General features: G+C 40.9%; 1 protein-coding gene across 1 annotated transcript in view; it reads right to left on the bottom strand.

The window, feature by feature from the left end:
• capg (capping protein (actin filament), gelsolin-like) overlaps positions 1–22,399 on the bottom strand; it is a 100,883-nt gene that overhangs the window by 52,436 nt on the left and 26,048 nt on the right. Inside the window, exons 4-5 of the mRNA NM_001011294.1 lie at positions 21,183–21,337; positions 16,065–16,229 (exon numbers count right to left, since the gene is read on the bottom strand). Of these exons, the coding sequence (NP_001011294.1) occupies positions 16,065–16,229; positions 21,183–21,337 (320 nt within the window). The remainder of the gene's footprint in view (positions 1–16,064; positions 16,230–21,182; positions 21,338–22,399) is intronic.

Consider the following 22,399-nt stretch of genomic DNA (forward strand, 5'->3'; position numbering starts at 1 on the left):
ATTTAATAGGTAAAATCTGATTAGCTGTTGGTGGCCCCACCCACTTTTTCAAACCTAAAACTGCAGTTCCCTAGTGACCAACTGTGAAGAATTTGGGAATCCTGGGGTTAATAGTGTAAGAATGACAGCAGGTTGAATTTCCCCATTGAAAGTCAATAGGTAAAATCTGATTGGCTATTGGCAATTTTTCTAACCTTGAACAGCAGTTACCTGCTGCCTAACTCTACAAAGTTTGGTGACCCTGGTGTTATTACCATGAGAATGGCAACAGATTGATTTTCCTCCACTGAAAGTGAAAAGGTAATATCTGATTGGCCATTTGTAGCTCCACCCACTTTTTGGCATCCAACAAATATCATATTTTCATTCAGGCTGACCCCATGACCGTGATTCAAGGTGAGTGTGGCCTCAAAGCTGTAAGATTGACAGCAGTTTAAATTTCCCCATTAAAGTCAATTGGTGAAATATGATTGGCTGTTGTTGGCGCGTCCCACTTTGGGTCATCCCAAGAAATGTTTGATTTTTGGCTTTGCCCAATGAAAGTCTATAGGTGAGATTTGATTGGCTGTTGTTGGCACCACCCACTTTTCTAAACTTGAAACTTAGTCACCCAGTGACAAACTGTGTAAAGTTTGGGGACCCTGACATTAAACATGTGAGAATGGCAGCAGTTAAAATTTCCCCACTGAAAACAATGAGAATGGCAGCAGTTATGCTAGAGACCTCCTCATGTAAGCAAAGATGAAGCTGCAAATTTGGTCAGGTTTTAATAATGGGAGATTTTATTAGGCAGATAATGATTGGAGCAATAACACTGCCAGCACATAAAGCAGAAACAAGTTTATAACTGAAGAATGGCAAATTGGTGAAGACCAAGTAGACTGGAACATGACAACACAGAAATGGTTGTCTTTTAAAATTACATTTAACTTACTGTTCTAAATGAGTTCCCTAGGTAGAAGTCTACAAGCATTAAATGGTATGTTCATTCACTCAATAGTCTGAAGTCTTTTTTGTAATTCATCTTTATTAGTTGAAATATTTAGTTTTGAAGATTTAGACCAGGATTAGCACGGCAAAACTCCCTTCGCTATGCTCTTTGCTCTCTATTTGGAAGGGATCGTTGACACCAAGTTGCATTCTGGCAAAATAGGAAGTTGACACTGAACTAGTTGCTGTGCATGCCTTCCCTTTCCTGCTTCATTTGCACTTCATTTGTTGGACTGGCTGAATCTTGCCAGCCAATAGTATCAAAGATATGCAAACGAAGCAGGAGAGGGAAGGTATGCACAGAACCAATTCAGTGTTAACTTTCTTATTTGGCAGAGAGCAGATTGGTTAGAGTTTTGGCAGTGCCAATCCTGGTCTGTAGCTTCAAACAAATCATTTGAAATAATAGCAAGCATCCTAAAAAAATCTCATAAAAATGTTGTACACAACAATTCTTTTTGACGTGCCTCATTGCTAATTTTTTAGCGAACCAAAACAAGACATCACAAATAATAAAGATGATTTACCAATTTTTTTTTCTGACAGGTGCTTTTCAAATTTGCATTATTATATGAAGGTGAGCATCCCCTTTAACTGCCAGCTGTTTTGGTCAAAGCGGAACTTGTATTGCCAGACAGTTTTTTAACATTTTGAACTGTTTCAATTTAGGGGCCTTTCCTCGGGGGGACTTTTTGTTTGCCCAGGAAAACAATATATCATTTTTTTCAGGACAACCTAAGCTTTCAAAATATGGTAGATTTTTTGTGTAATTCCAATTCTGTAACAAGATATTGGCTTCTAAATGTCTAAAAATGAAAAAAAAAAATCAAATTTCCCATAATATACAGTAAACACACATACTAGAAACAAAAATTATTTTATGCACGAATATACAACTGATTTGGAAAGTCCCATGTCTCCTGAACATGCCAATACCAAATATATATAGTTTTATGGAGATTTCTCACTTGTATAGGTCAGAAACTCCCAGCAGTACACTACCAAATTTCCAAAGCACTGCTTCAGAAAGCTGCATACTTTAGATTTCAAGGACAAAAATTCCACTAACAGAAGGTTTATCCCAGAAAATTGTACATTTTTGGAAAGAACAGATTCTGGGGAATCCAAAATAGGCACAACTGTCTCTCTACTCCAAACTATCAAGTAGCAATGCTTTCCAAAGTTATTGGTTTTTATCAAAATTTGTAAAAAATTCGCTTCAAAGCTTCCAGTCTATAGTATCTTTTCTCCTACAGGTCATAAAGTAACAAAATAAAACACCCTAAATATGAACGCCAGGGGTCCACTGAACAGTTTGATGCCCAATATTTATAGGTTTATCTAAGTATGTGGCATGTAGGGGCCCCAATGTGAACATACCCCCATATGATCAATCATTTCTGTTATTTCAGCTCCAGCAAAATCAACACATTTACATAATTATATGTGGGATAAAGCTAGTAAAAAGTATGCTCACCCCAGAAAGTCATATATTTTTGGAAAGTACACATTCCCCCGAATCTAAAATGGGTACTCGTGCCATTCTACTCCAAAGTAACAAGCCGCACAGCTTTTCTAAAGTTAGCAATTTTGATGACATTTCCAAAAATCCCCTCAAAGCTTCCACTTTTCAGCATCTTATCTCCCACATAGCATTAGGTACCAATATAAAACACCCTGAATTTGAACACCAGGGGTCCACTGAATAGTGTGATGCCCAATATGTATAGGTTTACCTAAGTATGTGGCATGTAGGGGCCCCAATGTGAATATACCCCCATATGATCAATCATTTCTGTTATTTCAGCTCCAGAAAAATCAACACATTTACATCACTTTATGTGGGATAAAGGTAGTAAACATAGGCGGAGGGTGACTTTTTTGTTTGGGGAGGCTAAAGATGGGCCATACTGAGTCTGACCTATAGCTACTGTGGATTCGCTGCTGGTGTAAAAAATGAACTTCCCAACTACCTCTTGCCGTTCCCACTGACTCCCAGGGATACTGTGCAAAAGTGCGGGTGGGCGGATTTTTTTAACCCTAAAATGCTTAGGATGTAAAAGCATTCATACGTGCACTTCTGTTAGGGGTTCTCTATACATTTGTGTTTGTGATCAGTTAGCTTCAAGGGGTAGTTCACATTTAAATTAATTTTTAATATAAGGTAGACATTGATATTCTGAGACGATTTGCAATTGGTCCTCTTTTATTTTTAATGGTTTTTCGGTTATTTAGCTTATTGTTCAGCAGCTCTCCATTTGGTATTTCAGCAGCTATCTGGTTGCTAGGGTCTTATTTACCAGGTAGTGGTTTAAACAAGAGATGGGAATATGAATAGTTAAGGGGCTGCATGGAAAAATAAAACTGTAGCTTCACAGAGCAATACTTTTTGGTCAGTGACCCTCATTTGAAAGCTGGAAAGAGGCAGAAGTGAAAGGCAAATTATTCAAAAACTTATATAAAACGCAGTCTTTATATACAAAACTAGCACATTATATGCCATGAGGAGCAGTGGGTACTGATGACAGATATTCAGGCCCTGGCACTATAACACTGGCACTGATACACAACATTGGCTCCACTGTAACTAACTAGAAATGACAAAAGTAAAAGAAAAATAGAAAGTGCAAAAAACCAATCTAATATATAAAAGCACAATGAGCTTTGTCAGGGGGAAAAGTTAACTTACCCTCCATCTGTTAGGGTAGGGGATAGGGATATTATAGATGTCAGGTGACAAAAAACAATTTAATTTCAGCTAGTGGGTGAGTCTTTAGAACATATACAGTACAGTATAGTGCCTGTGTATAGTGCCTGCGTATAGTGCCTGCGTATAGTGCCTGCGTATAGTGCCTGGGTATAGTGCCTATGTATAGTGCCTGGGTATAGTGCCTGGGTATAGTGCCTGTGTATAGTACCTGTGTATAGTGCCTGGGTATAGTGCCTGGGTATAGTGCCTATGTATAGTGCCTTGGTATAGTGCCTGTGTATAGTGCCTGGGTATAGTGCCTGGGTATAGTGCCTGTGTATAGTGCCTGGGTATAGTGCCTGGGTAAAGTGCCTGTGTATAGTGCCTGTGTATAGTGCCTGGGTATAGTGCCTGGGTATAGTGCCTGTGTATAGTGCCTGTGTATAGTGCCTGGGTATAGTGCCTGGGTATAGTGCCTGTGTATAGTACCTGTGGGATGAAAACTGCAGCAAAAGTTCAAAGTTGGTTCTTGGGTAAAGTTTCCAGCCTGCAGATTCTTCTTTTTTTAGTCTTCAATTCTGCACTTGCCTCCAGTTTGCAAAATCTCCCGATCCCTGTCTGCATCTGCGCCTTGATTGGTCAATTTTACTGCCTGTCAAGAAAGCTGTGCTCTGATTGGATAATCCACAAGAAGAAAGATCCAATCAGAGCACAGCTGATTTCTGCAGAACCCGGAGAAGATTTGCAGGGCAGTGCAGAAACAGAGCCAGGTTTTAAGGTGGCAAAGCAGGTTTGGGGAGGCTTAACCTCCCCAAGCCTTATTGAAAATCCGCCTATGGTAGTAAAAAGAATCCTTTCTACACCGAAGTACCAATCTGCAAAGCTTTCCTAAAGTTAGTGGTTTTTATGACATTTCAGAAAATCGCCTAAAAATTTTGCAATTTGCTGCATTTATCTCACAAAATTTCTTGTGTACAAAGGCAAATCACCCCAAATAGGAACACCTAAGGTCTACTGAACAGTGTGATGCGGTATGTACTGACCCCAAAATGAAAATAGCGCATATGGATTTCTCGCCTGCCAACTCAGCTTTTGCACAGAGCCCCCTGACAGTGTATTATGTGCCGTAACCCCCCTAACTATACAGAGACCCCGAGAAAACCATATATTTTCGGAAAGTACACATTCGGGTAACTTCAAAATGGGTATCCATGTCTTTCTACTCCAAACTACAGAGTCGCAATGCTTTCCAAATTTGCCGGTTTTGATGAAATACCTGAAAATCGCATCAAACCTTCCATTTTCAAGCACCTTACCACCACATAACATAAGTTACCAAGAAAACACATCCTAAATATGAAAGGCAAGAGTCCACTGAACAGTTTGATACCCATTGTGCATAGGATCACTGATGTATCTGGCATTTAGAGACCCCAAAAGGAAGTTAGTGCATACAAAGTCAATACGCTGCAATATAAGCTACCGGCATGTGTATTATGTGCCATAAGGCCTCTAAAAGTACAGAGACCCTAGAAAACCATATATTTTCCGACAGTACACATTCTGACAAAACAAAAATGGGTAAATACATCTTTCTATTATGTACCCCCACATTTTGTGACATATCAACATAAAAGATTCTAAATATGAATGCCAGGGGTTTACTGAACAGTTTGATGCCCTATATGCATAGATTTACCAAACTGTGTGGCGTACAGGGGCACCCAAATAAAAATAGTGCATATGAATTTTCACATATGACGCTCCGGCTTGTGCAATTTTTGCACCCGGTATGTGTATTATGTGCTACAAGACCCCTAACAGTACGGAGACCCAAGAAACCATATATTTTCCAAAAGTACACATTCTGACAAAAAATGGATAAATACATCTTTCTACTGCAAACTACCAAACTACAAAGCTATGCTAAACAGAATGGTTTTTATAACATTTCTGAAAATCATCACAAAGCTTGCATTTTGCCCCATTACAATGCAATAAAAAAAAAAATTACAAAATTACAAAAGTGTGTAAGTGTGTGTGTGTGTACACTAGGCAAAATGTGTTTTGTGTGCATATGTGTGTGTGTGTGCAAGTAAGTGTGAGTGCTGTAAGTGCTGTGAATGTGTGAAACCCCCCAACCCCCCACAAAAAGTGTGTAAGTGTGAGTATACTGTAAGTGTGTATTAGGTGTGTGTATGTGTGTTTTTTTAACACTCACCTGGGACAAGCAGTCATACAGATCCTCTGGAGGTGGGAGGAAGGACCCAGGAGCCGTGCTGCAGCGTCTTCCTTCGATCCATGTGCAGAGGGAGGGAGAAGGATAGCAGGAAATGTCAGGCACGTACAGACAGCGTGTCTGACATTTCCTATGGGGCCCCTGGGCGATCGCGCCTCAAGGGCCCCTTATTCCCCGCCTCTGCTCGTTGTCTAGGGGCTGGGGAACGAGCGGGGAGCAAAGGAGCTGCTTGAAAAGCTGCTCCTCCACTCCCAAATCCGGAAGTGCAGCAGGACGTAGATTCTACGTCCTGTGGCACTTAAAGGGTTAAGCCATTGATGTAGAATATACTTCTATATGTGTAACCAGAATAGAAACAAAAACAAAGAAAGAAAGTAAGGGTAATAATAATGATTGTTCATGATGGCTGTGCCATAGAGCACCGAACTTAAATTGAGTATTTACACCCATTGCATATAGGAACCATCAATGGATCATGATGATAATACATCCTTTAAATCTAGCTAATTCATTGTGATGAAAGGGGTAAATGGTTTTAGGTTTTAACCTTCATTCAAGCCAAGTAGAAACTTGGTCTGAGATCCATATATCCATTGGCATTCCTTTTTTAGCAATATTTTTATCAATTTCCCCCTTCCTCGCACCTAATTTGACTCTCTCAATCCCAAAAACAGAATTGATTGACCTAGTTCCACCGTCTTCACTGTCACTGGTTTTATACCGATCTTCATCAGATTAAGATTCATTCTCATATGCTGAATTCTGATATTTCTGAGGGCCCTTTATAGTGAATTTCACATAAACAAGTATCAAGCACTAGACTTGCGGAATAGGTTCTTGCAACTTGGTTACCTGAAACGCTGTCTGAAGAGGGCATATCAAAGGGCCCTCAATGTGGATTGCGATACACTTCTCTATGGCAGTACTGAGGAAAAAAACTCACTGGACTAACTTTTACCCATTGATAAATATGCTTCTAATAATCCTATACGAATATAAAGAAAGTGGGTGAATTTCGATAAATCTGCCCCTAAATGTCTAATTTTTCGTATCAAGTTACAACTTGAAATGTGACATTTCCACAGGCTACTTCTCGTACAGTATGTAAGAATTGCATTAAATCAACCTGATAATATCCCCTTTTATGTTGGAGAGTAATAACTCTGATAAAATTCCACCCCCATTCATTGTATTTGTTATAAATTATATAGAAACAATTATTTACCTCTGTAGTGAGGTTAGAATCAAAATATATAAATATATCTAGCAACTCTTTTGATGGTACATTATGGTAACTGGCTGCAGTGTTGGCTTCATAAACACAACTCTCTTTAAGAACCTAATGTATATTTCAGTGTAAGAAGGCCCGGACGTCCGGCGTGTGTTCTTACCTCATGCACGACGGTCCCTGGGCTCCTCTATGTAGGGGCACTCCACGGTGCATCCTTCTTCAGTGTGGCCTGGTGCGTATTGTTCCAGTGGACACAATGACGTAATTTTTGGTGCCAAATTTGAATTTAAAAGGGGTTTCTGGTTTGTTTTGTATTGCCCAAGCTGAGTTTTCTGATCCTTGCCAAAGCCTTTTATCGTTTGCCTTGCTGGTTTTTGACCTTTGCCTGACTCCCAAATCTCTGCTGCCTGCCACCGACTTCTGCCTGACTTGACTACACCTCTGCCTGATCCCTTCTTGTACCGCGTTCACCGGAATACCTTGGCCGTTTGTAGGATCCCTGTTCGCTCCGCCGCAGAAAGTCCAGGGCCCAAAAAGGGCGTCAGTGAACACCGGAGTTGGCAGGGCTCTCCTGCTACACCTAAAAGGTACTCAAGGCAGTTTACGAGATGATCCCTTAGTCCCTACCTGTGGTAGGTATACATGTGAACAGTGAAGTGACATCATATGATACCATAGTTTCTTCTGCCTCTAGTTTAACTTCTTGAATCTTGGTGACAAACTCTTTGGCATTTTGGATATGATGCACTGTTTTACCTACCAATGAGGCTAAGATGTTGGCCAAGTATTTTGCAATGCTGTAAGTCACTGAATTGATGCTGCTGACAATAGGCCTGAGTGGTGCTCCATCTTTATGTATCTTGGGGAGTCCATATAAGCATGGTGTAGCTTCTCTGGGGTACAGGCAGTGGTATAAAGCTCGATCAATGGCTTCCTCCTTTTCAAGTTGTTGTAGGCAATCTATCACCTTTTTTCTTGTAACTGCTGCTTGGGTCTCTCCTTAAAGGTTCATATGTATTGCTATCACTGAGTAGCGAGGTCATTTTGCAGTGATAGTCAGTTGTGTTTAGCACAACTGTGCATCACCCTTTATCTGCTGGCAGGATGGTGATGTTCGGGTCCTTACTAAGAGATGTGAGAGCTCTCCTCTCTTGTGTAGTAAGGTTAGGGGGGGTGCTCTGGCTTTTGACAACGCAGCTGACACTTTTAGTCTGAGTTGTTCTGCTTCCTCCACCTTTATATGGTTGTTATTGATGGCAGATTCTGTGGCTGTGATGAGCTCAACCACTGGGATGTGTTGTGGTGTCACTGCATAGTTTAGCCCCTTGGCTAGCACGTCCTTTTCTGGCTGAGTAAGTACCCTGTCTGATAGGTTCTTTTGGACAAAGAAGAGTTTCAGATGTCACCTTTTTGAAGAGTTACAAAGTGCCATTGTGATTGGATTAGTGGAAGAGTATATATGCTGAGGACTTCCCATACCAGTCAGTTGAACTGAAGAAGCTGCTCGGATGAGTAGTGAAATGTCTTCAATGATTACCAAACAAGTCCAGTTGCTTTAAATTTATTTATACTTGATATCTTCATTAAAGAGATTTTACATGGTTTCCTGTCATCCATTGTATCTGACCGTGGGGTCCAATTTGTCTTCCACTTTTCGCGTGCCTTTTGCAAATTGTTGGGAATTGGGTTACATTTTTCTTCAGCATATCATCCTCAGAGTAATGGTCAAACTGAAAGAACTAATCAAGTCCTGGAGCAGTTTCTTTGCTGTTTTATCTCTCAAAATCATGATAACTGGTCTGAACTCCCTTGGGCTGAGTTCACTTAAATAATCTCCAACACAAAGCTTTAGGTTCTTCTCTGTTTGTGTTTATGGTCGGAATCCTCTTTCTCTAACTCCTTCTGTGCTCAAAGTCGATGTTCCTGCCGCTGAAGCTGCTGTTCATTATTTCAAGTCTATCTGGTCCTCAGCTCATCAGGCTTTGGTAAAGGCGTCTCTTCGTCAAAAGAAAGCAGCAGATAAGTGTCATAGACCCGCTCCTTGTTTCACAGTTGGAGATTCCGAATTGGTTATCCTCCAAGAATATCAAGCTTTGTGTCCCCGCAAAGTTGGGTCCTTGTCATATTGGTCCTTTCCAAGATAAGGAAGTCATCAATCCAGTTTGCTTGAGCTCCCTCCCAATATGAATATTTCAAACTCCTTCCATGTCTTCCTCCTGTGGTAAGTAATGCCTTTTCTTCTGCCTCTCCTCCTCCAACTCTGGTTTCTGTTGATGGGCATATGAATTTGAAGTCCAGGAGATTGTAGATTCCTGCAAGGTTAGAGGTAATGTTCAATACCTTATTCATCAGAAGAGGTTTGGTCCTGAGAAGAGATGTTGGGTGGCAGCTAAAGATACCCATTCCCCGCGCTTGGTAAAACTCTTCCACAAAAAGTTTCCCAGGAAACCTTGGAAGCTCCCGGTGGGGGGATACTTTAAGGAGGCCCAGGTGTCCGGCACTCGTTCTTACCTCTATGCGTGCTGGTCCCCGGGCTCCTCCATGTAGGTGTGCTCCACGACGCATCCTTCTTCAGCGCACCTCGGCACTGCTGTTCCTGGGCACGCGCTGACGTCACTTTTGGTGCCAAATTTGAATTTAAAAGTGGTTTCTGGTTTGTTTTGTATTGCCAAAGCTGGTTCTGAGTTTTTTGATCCTTGCTAAAGCCTTATATCATTTGCTGGTTTTTGACTTTTGCCTGTATATTGACTCCCGAATCTCTGCTGCCTGACTTGACTACACCTCCGCCTGATCCCTTCTTGTACCACATTCACAGGAATACCTTGGCCGCATGTAGGATCCCTGTCCGCTCCGCCCCAGAGAGTCTGGGGCCCCAAAAGGGCAGGGCTCTCCTGCAACTCCTAAAAGGTACTCCTGGCAGTTTACGGGCTCTACCCTACAGTCCATAAAATTCAGTGCTTGTTACAAGTTGTAACAGTACAAGAAAGTAAACACTGCACCGATACATAAACTCACAGATAGTGATGAGCGAATCTGTCTCATTTCGCTTCACCAAAAAATTCGCGAAACGGTGAAAATGTTGCGCGTCAAAAAAAATTGTCACCCGCGACTATTCTTTTGTTGCCCAAGGCTATTCTTTTGTCGCCCGTGGCTACTGTTTTGTTGCGCGGCTATTGTTTTGACGCCTGCGGCTATTGTTTTGTCGCCCGTGACAATTTTTGGACGCACAGCAAATTTTTCCTCTGCAAATTTTTTCATTCATTTCGCTAAACAATCCACCATCGGCGAAACGCAGAAATTCGCCACGCATCCATGCCTGGCGAAACATTTCACCCATCACTACTCACAGATATTTGCATATGTTGTGATATAGACCAAACATTATAACCACACTTTGAAGTGTCTTAAGTGTTTTGTACCATGAACTATAACAGGTAATTTAATAATAAAGATTATTTTTTATATGATGTTGGTATAGGTATGGGATCTGTTATCCAGAATGCTCAGATCTGGGGTCTTCCAGATAAGGGATCTTTCCATAATTTGGATCTCCATGCTTTAAGTTTACTAAAAAATCATTTAAACATTAAATAAACCCAATTGGATTGTTTTCCATCCAATAAGGATTAATTATATCTTAGTTGGGATCAAGTACAATGCACTGTTTTAATACTACAGAGAAAAAGGAAATTATTTCTAAAAATTAGAATCAATTGTTTAAAATGGAGTCTATGGGAGATAGCCTTTCTGTAATTTGGAACTTTCTGGATAATGGGTTTCCAGATAACGGATCCTATACCTGTACAGAGTTATGGAGTCTTTTCTTGAGGTTATAATATCTTTTTATCTCTTCTCAGAATTATTGTTTGCTGCGATGTGTGCCTTGTCCATATGTAATGTACATGTAATGTACTAACTCTATAAGATCATCATTTCTAACATCTGTAGGTACAGATTGTAGTTATCTTATTGTGTGTATGTTACATAAAGTTACATACATAATTACAGTAAAGTAAAAAATGTTAAGTTCAATCTTTTTCTAAGATAAATCCTGCCTAACTGAGCTGGGGGAAGAGAAAATCCAGTGCAAAGCTATCATCAACGAGGATTGCAAAGGAAATTGATAAAACAATGTTTCGCATTATTCTTATTAATAAAAAGAGTGCAGTTCAAGTGAATCTGCCTGGTACATCTGGCCTGGATCACTTAAATAAAAGTACTGAACTTAACTAACTTGGTGGAGATAATTCCAATATCCAAAATATTTTGCCAGTAGCAAAAGTCAGACACAGGTAGGAGTATTTTCCCACAAATGTATTGTGATTTTTATTTGCAATAATACCCCCCTAAAACTAGAGGTTTGTGATAAGCCAATAATGGGATATACACTCACCAAAAGGATTATTAGGAACACCTGTTCAATTTCTCATTAATGCAATTATCTAATCAACCAATCACATGGCAGTTGCTTCAATGCATTTAGGGGTGTGGTCCTGGTCAAGACAATCTCCTGAACTCCAAACTGAATGTCAGAATGGGAAAGAAAGGTGATTTAAGCAATTTTGAGCGTGGCATGGTTGTTGGTGCCAAACGGGCCGGTCTGAGTATTTCACCATCTGCTCAGTTACTGGGATTTTCACGCACAACCATTTCTAGGGTTTACAAAGAATAGTGTGAAAAGGGAAAAACATCCAGTATGTGGCAGTCCTGTGGGCGAAAATGCCTTGTTGATACTAGAGGTCAGAGGAGAATGGGCCAACTGATTCAAGCTGATAGAAGAGCAACTTTGACTGAAATAACCTCGTTACAACCGAGGTATGCAGCAAAGCATTTGTGAAGCCACAACACGCACAACCTTGAGGCGGATGGGCTACAACAGCAGAAGACCCCACCGGGTACCACTCATCTCCACTACAAATAGGAAAAAGAGGCTACAATTTGCACGAGCTTACTAAAATTGGACAGTTGAAGACTGGAAAAATGTTGCCTGGTCTGATGAGTCTTGATTTATGTTGAGACATTCAAATGGTAGAGTCAGAATTTGGCGTAAACAGAATGAGAACATGGATCCATCATGCCTTGTTACCACTGTGCAGGCTGGTGGTGGTGTAATGGTGTGGGGGGTGTTTTCTTGGCACACTTTAGGCCCCTTAGTGCCAATTGGGCATCGTTTAAATGCCATGGCCTACCTGAGCATTGTTTCTGACCATGTCCATCCCTTTATGACCACCATGTACCCATCCTCTGATGGCTACTTCCAGCAGAATAATGCACCATGTCACAAAGCTCGAATCATTTCAAATTGGTTTCTTGAACATAACAATGAGTTCACTGTACTAAAATGGCCCCCACAGTCACCAGATCTCAACCCAATAGAGCATCTTTGGGATGTGGTGGAACGGGAGCTTCGTGCCCTGGATGTGCATCCCACAAATCTCCATCAACTGCAAGATGCTATCCTATCAATATGGGCCAACATTTCTAAAGAATGCTTTCAGCACCTTGTTGAATCAATGCCACGTAGAATAAAGGCAGTTCTGAAGGCGAAAGGGGGTTAAACACCGTATTAGTATGGTGTTCCTAATAATCCTTTTGGTGTGTGTATTTTAAAGCTTCACTGTTGCCTCAGCTCCAACTACGCAGTGGTGGACAAAGGGTTACACAAGATAAATGTGAACAAGGCACCTAGGCCAGTACACCCTCGGGTACTGAGAGAGCTAGGGTCAGATTTACAGTGGCCTTTGTTTCTGATATTCTCATACTTTCTTTCATCAGGTATGGTACCTAGGGATTGGAAGAAGGCGAATGTCATTTCTGTATTTAAAAAGGAAATAAGATCTCAGCCTGGCAATTATAGGCCTGTAAGTTTGACATCCGTGTTGGGCTATTTATTTGAAGGCTTGTTAAGGTATCACATACAAAATTATGTACTGGAGAATGGCATTATGAGCAGTAATCAGCATGGCTTTATGAAGGTATAGATTCACGGGAGGAGGGTGTTAGTCTTCGTCTTTACAGAGTGCTGGTAAGGCTCCATCTCGAATATGCTGTTCAGTTTTGGTCTCCAGTGCTCAAACTGGACATTTTTGAATTAGAGAGGGTCCAGAGAAGGGCAACTAAGCTGGCAAAGGTATGGAAAGTCTCAGCTATGAAGAAAGACTGGCCAAGTTGGGTCCGTTAACACTGGAGAATAGGCGCTTAAGAGGTGACATGATAACTATGTATAAATATATAAGGGGATCATATAATAACCTCTCTAATGCTTTATTTACCAGTAGGTCCTTCCAACGGACACGAGGGCACCCACTCTGTTTAGAAGAAGGGAGGTTCTGTTCAAATATTCGGAAAGGATTTTTTACTGTGAGAGCTGGGAAGTTGTAGAATTCCCTCCCCGAATCAGTTGTGCTGGCTGATACATTACATAGTTGTAAGAAGTGGCTGGATGGCTTCTTAGCAAGTGAGGGAATACAGGGTTATGAGAGATAGCTCTTAGTACAAGTTGTTCCAGGGACTGGTCCAATTGCCATCTTGGAGTCAGGAAGGAATTTTTTTCCCCTCTACGGAAAATTAGAGAGGCTTCAGATGGGGTTTTTTGCCTTCCTCTGGATCAACTAGAAGTTTGGCATTATGGTTGAATGTGATGGATGTGCGTCTTTTTTCAACCTAACTTACTATGAGTGAAACACTGAATTGTCAATGAGTTTGATGTATTTATGGACCACAATTCTTAATTTTGGTATGAAATTAGGTTCAGTTTAAGAGTGGCATTAATTGGATACTCTACTCTAGACTAATACAATGGTAAAAGGCTTAATCATGATACCATGATTAAAGTGCTCTTTCCTGTCAAATAAATTATATTAGTTTCTTCAAATAGGTAAATAAACTAGATTAAGGCAAATCATTCTCTTGTATGTAGATTGATTCTGTCCAAACTATAGATTTATGCTCTAAATTGGGAAAAATGTCAAGCAGAAATAGTTTGTATCTGGGTAGATAATTGGTTTGGAAAACAAATTTCATTTGAGCCACAGAGGGGTGCAACAATGATCAGTACTGTGCTAAATTGCTAAATCCTTTGCATTTTGTATTACTTATACTACTGAAGGTGGACGTGGTGTGAAAATGCAGGTGTCCATATTTGCAAATTTCACAGTTAGTAAATCTGCAGAAGGACAGCTGGACATTTGATCACTACAAAAATACATAAACATGGAGTGTGTAGTTGTGGTTGAGAGGGGGTGTGGTATCCAACAGAATTGTGGTTAATTTGATAAAAGGCATGCATACTTGGGTTTTGACAAATCAAATTCAACTGGGGTTTAATAATTTCAGCAAAGTGCTGTCTGAGCATGATTCTTTAGGCTTAAGTATGATGTGCCTATTGAGATAGCCTTCTGTGAAATCCCTCCAACCTTCAAAGGTTCCCAATGTATTAATAGGCGCACTTGTGCATGAATTGGAACAGTAGGTGGGACGGATGCAACAGTGCCAAATGCAGCTATGAGGATGGGCATGAAGCGTGTTGGATACAAGTAATGAATGGTTACAATTCATGCAATGGCTGTGTCCATTTTTGCCTGACCACAACTGCAGTTGCAGCTGTAAATGACCCCTATGGAAGTGAGGTTCTAGTCCATAATTTAGAAAACAAAAGATGTGAATGTAGAAGAGAAACAACAAAGTAGGGGTAACTAACTCTCATAAACAAAGTTATTGGCATTTGTGGACAATGGTATGCCTGCCAAAACAGTTCTTTGGAGTACATTGGGACTAAAACTGATGATGCATTCTAGTTGTTGACTTTGTTTAACACGGCAATAACTCCTTAACAGCTGGGCATACATGAAAATTGATTGAGGCCACTTTCATGGAGGAATCCTGAGATGGCATTTGCAACCAACTGATTTGCATTATTATTCAATCTAATCTGGTAAAGAGTTCTGTGAGTGTGTAAGAGTTGATCAAGTAACATACAAGTGGGTGAAGCCATCACTTGTCCACTGTTTCTTTTAATCTGCTTATTTTTAAAGTAAATTTAAAAATACAGAATCATGCTGTTCTAATCAAGCACTTCATATCATGGCCTATGATTGGGAAAAATGCCCCACAGATGAATTGCCAAGACAAGTGACTCTTCCTAAAAACATTTTTCTACTTGTATCTGTATGAGGCAGTCTCCTCAACCTTAATGATTTGTTTGTGTAACCACACGGTGACTCTACCTATGCGTATCAGAAAACCCTGCACTATACTCATGAGACTCAAGAAAGGCGAAACCAGTCTGTAGTTTGGAATTCATTCCCAGAATTCCTTTTGTTTACTTATGGGCAGGCATAGTGTTTAATTTTATGCTGTGTTAGATCAAAACCCATGCCCATTCTTAGCAACTTTTCAACTGGTCTTCATTTTTTATAGTTTTTGAACTTTTTGTCCTAATATTCTGCCTGTTTACACCCTTTAAATAAGGGTCACCGTTTCTGTCCCTGCTCTGTGAAGCTATAATGTTATTGTTGTTACTTTTTGTTACTTATTTTATTATTCAGACCCTCTGTTATTCATGTTCCAGTCTCTCATTCAAACGAATGTTTGGTTGCTAAGTTAAGTTAATTTATGAAATTCCAAACTGGAGAACTGCTAAACATAAACCTAAACTTGTTTTTAGCAAATTGTTTTAGAATATCACTGATGTAGACATCAAAATAAAGCCTTAAGATGGTATAAGCTGATAAGCTGGACACTACATTCACAGTATTGCTCAATGCATTGTTTGAATAGTTGCTGTTTTGTTTAAGAAAAGTAATGCACCTGAGACATGTCAGACATAGCAGAAGGTATACATTTTCTAAAGGTGTATAAAAGATTGTTAGCCATGAGTAATGTTGGGTCTTATTGCATTATTTAGAGCAAGTTACCTTTCCAGTATCAAGAATAAAGCAATCTCCTTTGTTGAAACTCTCCCATTTTAACTCTGTTTCAGCTGCTCGTATTTGTTTCCTCCCCCTTACATGATACAGATGGTAGGTGGGTGCCACTGTGTCCTGGGATGCACGGTGGAAGCCAGATGAAACACCACCATCCTAATAGAGTAAGAAGGGAGCACAAAAAAAGAAATATGACCGCAATGTATAGGACAAATGTACACATGTTTGTAATGCTGTGATGAAATAGATTGTGTATACTCATTTAATGATGATATTGCAGGTGTAAAGTGCAAAAAACAGACACAAGCTGTCGTGCACTTGGCCCCACCATTCAAAAGGTTGGTGTCCCCCCACCATGCCCCTACCAATTCCCTGTCTTACATGTCATTCAGTTTTGCAAGTTGGTGCTGGCAGATGCAGTGCAAATGAGTCTTGTACTTACAGACAGGGCTGCATTGTACTGGCATGAAGTACAGAGGGCAGCAGGAGCCTCTTACATAAGTGCTTTTCAAATGAGCACTAAGGGATGCAATTTTGCTCCTTTTAATGTTCTAACATTTACATCGGGAGGTCTTCTTAAATGATCCCTCTAGTACGATGAGTAATAACAACCTGAGAGCATGCAAAATTGTTTAATTTTCGAACAAGTCAAAAGGGTTGAGGAGACCACCTCATACATATTCAAATAGACCAAAGAGATTCTGGGAACAACTTCCTTAAGGCTACTAAAAAATTTTTTAATTTACATGGGTTTATCCTATAGGCTAAAGCTCACCCACTGGGTTTTTGAAGCAAAAGCCAGGATAACAGCTGAATAGCTGATCATGTTTTATTTTCCTAATATGTTTTCCAGAACTCCAAGACATAGTGACTAAAGATGTAGTGTACCTTTAAATTAACTTTTAGTGTGATATTCGGAGACAATTTGCAATTAGTCTTCAGCTCTGTGGTTTAGTATTCCAGCAGCTATCCAGCTAGGTTCTTATTTTCCCTAGCAACCAGGCAGTGGTTAAATCAGAGTGCAGTATGAATAGGTGAGGGACTGAACAGGAAGATAAGTAATAAAAAGTAGCAAAAACAATAAAATTCTAGCATCACATAGCAATAGTTTATGTGATGATGGGGTCAGTGACTCAATTTGAAAGCTGAAAAAAGCAGAAGAGAAATAATTAACTATAAAAAATAAATAATGAAGACCAATTGCAATGTTAGGACATTCTATAACATAACTCAAAAGTTAATTTAAAGGTGTAGATTTTGCATTATTTGTTAATGATATGTATTAGTTGCACTGTTTGTATTAGTTCCCTGATTCTTTGTACAACAGTGTGATGATACAGACCATGTAAGAATTAACTGGTACAGCAAGCTATTTAAAATATATTTTGCCAGTGAAGGAACACTAATAACATATATTTCTTAAAGGAATAATTTAGTGTAAAAATGGAACTAGGTAATATAGATAAAAATAAAAATGTTTTCATGTAGTTAGTTAGGCAAAAATTTAATCTATAAAGGCTGGAGTGGGCAGATGTCTAGTTTCAAGTTTTATTGTCATATACAAATAACAATGAAGCATCATTACCGTAATGAAATTTTTGACCCGTGTTCCTCCCAACTTTACATAGACAAAAAAAAAATACAAATATTAAATATAATAAAAGTGTGCAATAAAGGTACAAGTATTTACAATAAAAAAATTTGAAATTGTGCAGTGAGGATTTAAAGTGGCTTTGCTTAAAGTAACCTTGTGAAGAGTCCAGTAGTTGTGGTGAGTGTGTGTTGGTGTGTGCAGAATGTCAGCAGTTCAGAAGCCTGATGGCTTGTGGGTAGAAACTGTCTCTGTATCTGCTGGTGCAGGACTGGATGCTCCTGTACCGCCTGCCTGATGGTAGGAGCGTGAAAAGACTGGCTGGGGTCAGAGAGGATCCGCTGCATCTTCCTCCTGCAGCGCTGTCTGTAGTGGTCCTGCATGGCTAGCAGTTCAGTCCTGGTGATGCGCTGTGCTGATCTCACCACCCTCTGCAGAGCTTTGCGGTCCAAAGCATTACAGCTTCCATACCAGGTGGTGATACAGCCGGACAGAATACTCTCAATGGTGCATCAATAGAAGTTTGTGAGTATTCTGGAGTCCATGCTGAACCCCCTCAGGCGCCGCAGAAAGAAGAGCCATTGTCTTGCAGCTTTTGTGATCACACCAATGTGGTGAGACCAACTAAGATCCTCACTGATATTGATGCCCAGGAATCTGAAGCAGCTGACTATCTCCACCTCTGCTCCCTCAATGTGAATGGGGGTATGGCCTCCTCCCTGCAGTCTCCTGTAATCCACAATGAGCTCCTTAGTTTTGCTGACGTTGAGCAGCAAGTTGTTGTCACGGCACCATGATGTCAGGGTTCTCACCTCTGCCCTGTATGCCAACTCATCTCAATTAGAAATGCAGCCGATGATGGTGGTGTCGTCTGCAAATTTGATGATAGTATTGGAGCTGTTTACAGTCGTGGGTGAACAGGGTGTACAGCAGGGGGCTAAGCACACATCCCTGGGGGGCACCGGTGCTAAGTGTCAGTGTGGATGAGGTAATGTTGCCGATCCTAACAACCTGAGGTCTGTTTGTCAGAAAGTCCAGGATCCAGCTGCACAGGGAGGAACCAATGTTAAGGTCACGGAGTTTAATGACAAGTCTGGATGGTACGATGGTGTCAAAAGCGGAGCTGTAGTCAATGAACAGCATCCGCACATATGTGTTTCTCTGGTCCAGGTGGGTGAGGGCAGTGTGAAGTGCAATTGCTATTGCATCATCTGTAGATCTATTTGACCTGTAGGCAAACTGGAGTGGATCAAGTGAAGCAGGGAGTAAAGATATGATGTGAGCCTTGACTATACACTCAAAGCACTTCATGGCAATAGAGGTGAGTTCTACTGGGCGATAGTCATTTAGGCAGCTCACATTCATTTTCTTAGGGACAGGGATGATGGTGGTCCTCTTAAAATATGCTGGGACAGCAGACTGGAGCAGGGAAAGGTTAAACATGTCTGTGAAGACATCTGCTAGCTCGCAGTACGACGTCATTGATGCATTTGTGAATAAAGTCCGTTATGTACTCAGCGTAGTTGTTGATGTTGTTATCAGCGGCAGTCCGAAAGACTTCCCAGTCCGTGATGTTGAAGCAGTGATGCAGGGTGCTGTCTGACTGGTCAGTCCAGCGCTGAACCGAACACGTCATAGGCTGCTCGCGTTTCAGCTTCTGCCTATAGGCTGGCAGCAGCAGGACTGAGAAGTGATTGGATTTGCCCAAGGCTGGTCGAGGGCGGGCTTTATAGGCATGTGCGTACAAAGTGTAAACATGGTCCAAGATGTTCTCACCACGCGTTGGAAAGTTTACATGCTGGTAAAACTTCAGCAGAACCTTCTTCATGTTGGCTTTATTAAAATCGACAGCCACGATAAAAGCAGCCTCTGGGTGTAATGTTTCCTGCCGGTTGATAGCATCAAACAGTTCATCCAATGCCCATGTGGTGTCGGCGTGGGGGGGAATATAAACAGCTGTACAAAATATTGCCGTAAACTCCCTGGGCAGATAAAAAGGTCTGCATCTGATCATAAGATATTCAAGATAAGGAGAGCACCCCAATGAAACTGTCTGTACATCAGTACACCACCGTTTGTTGGTCATTACACACACGCCACCTCCCCAGCATTTTCCCGGGTCCCAGGGGTGAATGGAGAGTCCCTCAGGGACAAAGGCTGAGTCAGGGATGGAAGGGTCCAGCCATGTCTCTGTAAAAACAAAGACGTTGCCGTTTTTAATGTCCCTATGAAAAGTTATCCTGGCTCTTAGTTTATATAGCTTGTTTTCCAAAGACTGGACGTTCGCTAGAAAAATGCTGGGAAGTGGGGCACGGTGTTGTCTGCTCCTCAGCCTGACCAGGATCCCGGCTCTTTCCCCCCTTTTCCTCCCGTGTTTCTTCTGCCCAGGTAGCCAAGGCACAAAAAAATCGGTCTGTGAAGGTCTGGATTGTGAATTTTGTCGAATGTCCAGGAGAGTTTGTCTGTCATAGGAGATGAGAGCATTGCAGATTGCAAAAAACTAAAAAATAACACGACGAACATAAGAAAAAAGCAAAGTTGAGCAGGACACTGAGCAACGGCTGCCATCCTCACCGGCGCCATCTTTAGACTTTAGTCTAACATAACAGGCAGAACTCTACTTCCTGCTTCCAGCTCTCTAAGCTGTTAGCAGTCAGTAACTAATCAGTGACTTGAGGGGGAAGGCATGTGGGACATAACTGTTCAGTTAGTTTGAATTTGAATCTGAACTGCTTGCTCACAAACAAACTGAAAAGTTTTATTCCATGTGCCCCCCTCCCTCCAAAGTCACTGACTAACTAAGAGGTTAGAGAGCTGAAAGCAGGAAGCAGAGTTCTGGCCATTATAGTAGACATCCACTCACTCCAACCTTTATAGATAACATTTTTGCCTAACCAACTATATTACAAATATTTTTTTATTTTGCGCTATCTATTTTACCCAGTTTAATGTTAACACTGAACTGTTCCTTTAAAATACTCTATTCACTAAGGTCTGGAACTAGCCATTTGTAAAGGGGTCACAACCTGTGATGCCTTGCTCTTAGCCCTGGCTAATATTGTTAAGAGGCATGTCAAGCATAATAATGATTCCACAATCCATAACTGCAATGGCAATGGCATCAAACACTGGTTATGGGTTTGATCGAATATTAGCTGCATTAAAATTTTACAACAACAAAAATTTTACAAAAGCACATACATTAAAATAACTAAGCACAAAACACTTTTCTAGTTTTGGGACATGGTGTTATCAGATGGGAATATCTAGGCTGGGGTAGGTCATACAGCATTGATCAGTTCCGTTTTAACCATGCCACTTATTCTATAGCAAATGTATTTTAAATACTGTAAATGCAACACTATATAGAGGAACACTGCAATTATAACTACATCATAGAAACATTTTACCATGCACTTGTTTTTTTAAAAAGAAGGTTTTTTTTTGTGAATAACCTAAATGACAAAATCTATTTGGATTTTTGTAGCTGACTTTAATTTTATGACAATATGACTTACCAGGTATGTGACACCAAGAGGGAAAAGTGACATGAATTCAGCACTTTCGTTTCCCTGTGTTTCTTGGTTTTGAACTGGTTTTTCACGAAGGTGCTTATGCAACTGGAAACTGTAAATGGCACCAGCTGCCCTCTCATCCACAGAAGTATCACTTCCTGGAGTGACAGGAGATATAGGCATGCATCAGAACTTTGATAAGAAGAAAGTGAAAAAAAGAAAATGTAATTTAAGGTCCTGGAAATCTAATGTAAAGGTGAGATAAAGATTAACACACTGGGGGTGTCAATATGGTGGTCATCTTCAGAATGTCAAATCATTAAACTTGGGGCAAGGGCCAGTGTGCATCTTCCATAAAAATCACACCAGCACAAAGTACTTTCTTGGAGAGAGCAATGCTGCCAATGTGGATCTAATTGACCATGTATTCCCTGTGCAACCAACAAAATATTTGTGTTGTATAGTACATTTAGCAAGTTTACTATATGTGCATACACCCACTCAGTCAGGCGGAGGGGATATCTAGGTCCAGCATGACAGCACAGCACTCTTAACTGACCTGTGCTGAGTTGCACCAGTGGTTTAATCTTTACCGCACTTTCAAGTTGCTCAAGGCCACATTCTTTTATGCTGAACTAAATGCTTTTTACTTAAAGAAGAAGGAAAGGCTAAGTCACTTGGGGGTGCCAAAATGTTAGGCACCCCCAAGTGACTTAGATCGCTTACCTTCTACCTTCTTACCTTCTTACCTTCTTACCTTGCCCCTGTATGGAGAAAACAGCACCAGCCCGGGGTAGCAGCAATCGCTTCCTCCTTCCTCACTCGCTGCGCGCGCATGCGCAGTAGAGTGAAAAGCCGAACTTTAACAGAGAAGTCGGCTTTTTCACTCTACTGCGCATGCTTCGGACTCGGAGTCTAGGGGAAAGGAAGGCGGAAGGAGGAAGCGAATCGCCCCAGGTGCCCCGGGCTGGTGCGGTTTTCTCCTAATAGGGGCACCAGCCCGGGGTATGAGGTAAGTGATTCAAGTCACTTGGGGGTGCTTAACATTTTAGCACCCCCAAGTGACTTAGCCTTTCCTTCCCCTTTAAAGGGCACCTGTTAAATTGCCCACCCAATCGTAGGCCATCTGCACGTGGAGGGAGCTCCTGATGTGGACAGCCATGTTGCAGCACAAAGAATTGTGCCACGACTTGTTTTTATTTTCTCAAACATTGTTCTTC

The sequence above is a fragment of the Xenopus tropicalis genome, chromosome 7, assembly GCF_000004195.4.
Source record: "Xenopus tropicalis strain Nigerian chromosome 7, UCB_Xtro_10.0, whole genome shotgun sequence".
NCBI classification, from domain to species: domain Eukaryota; kingdom Metazoa; phylum Chordata; class Amphibia; order Anura; family Pipidae; genus Xenopus; species Xenopus tropicalis.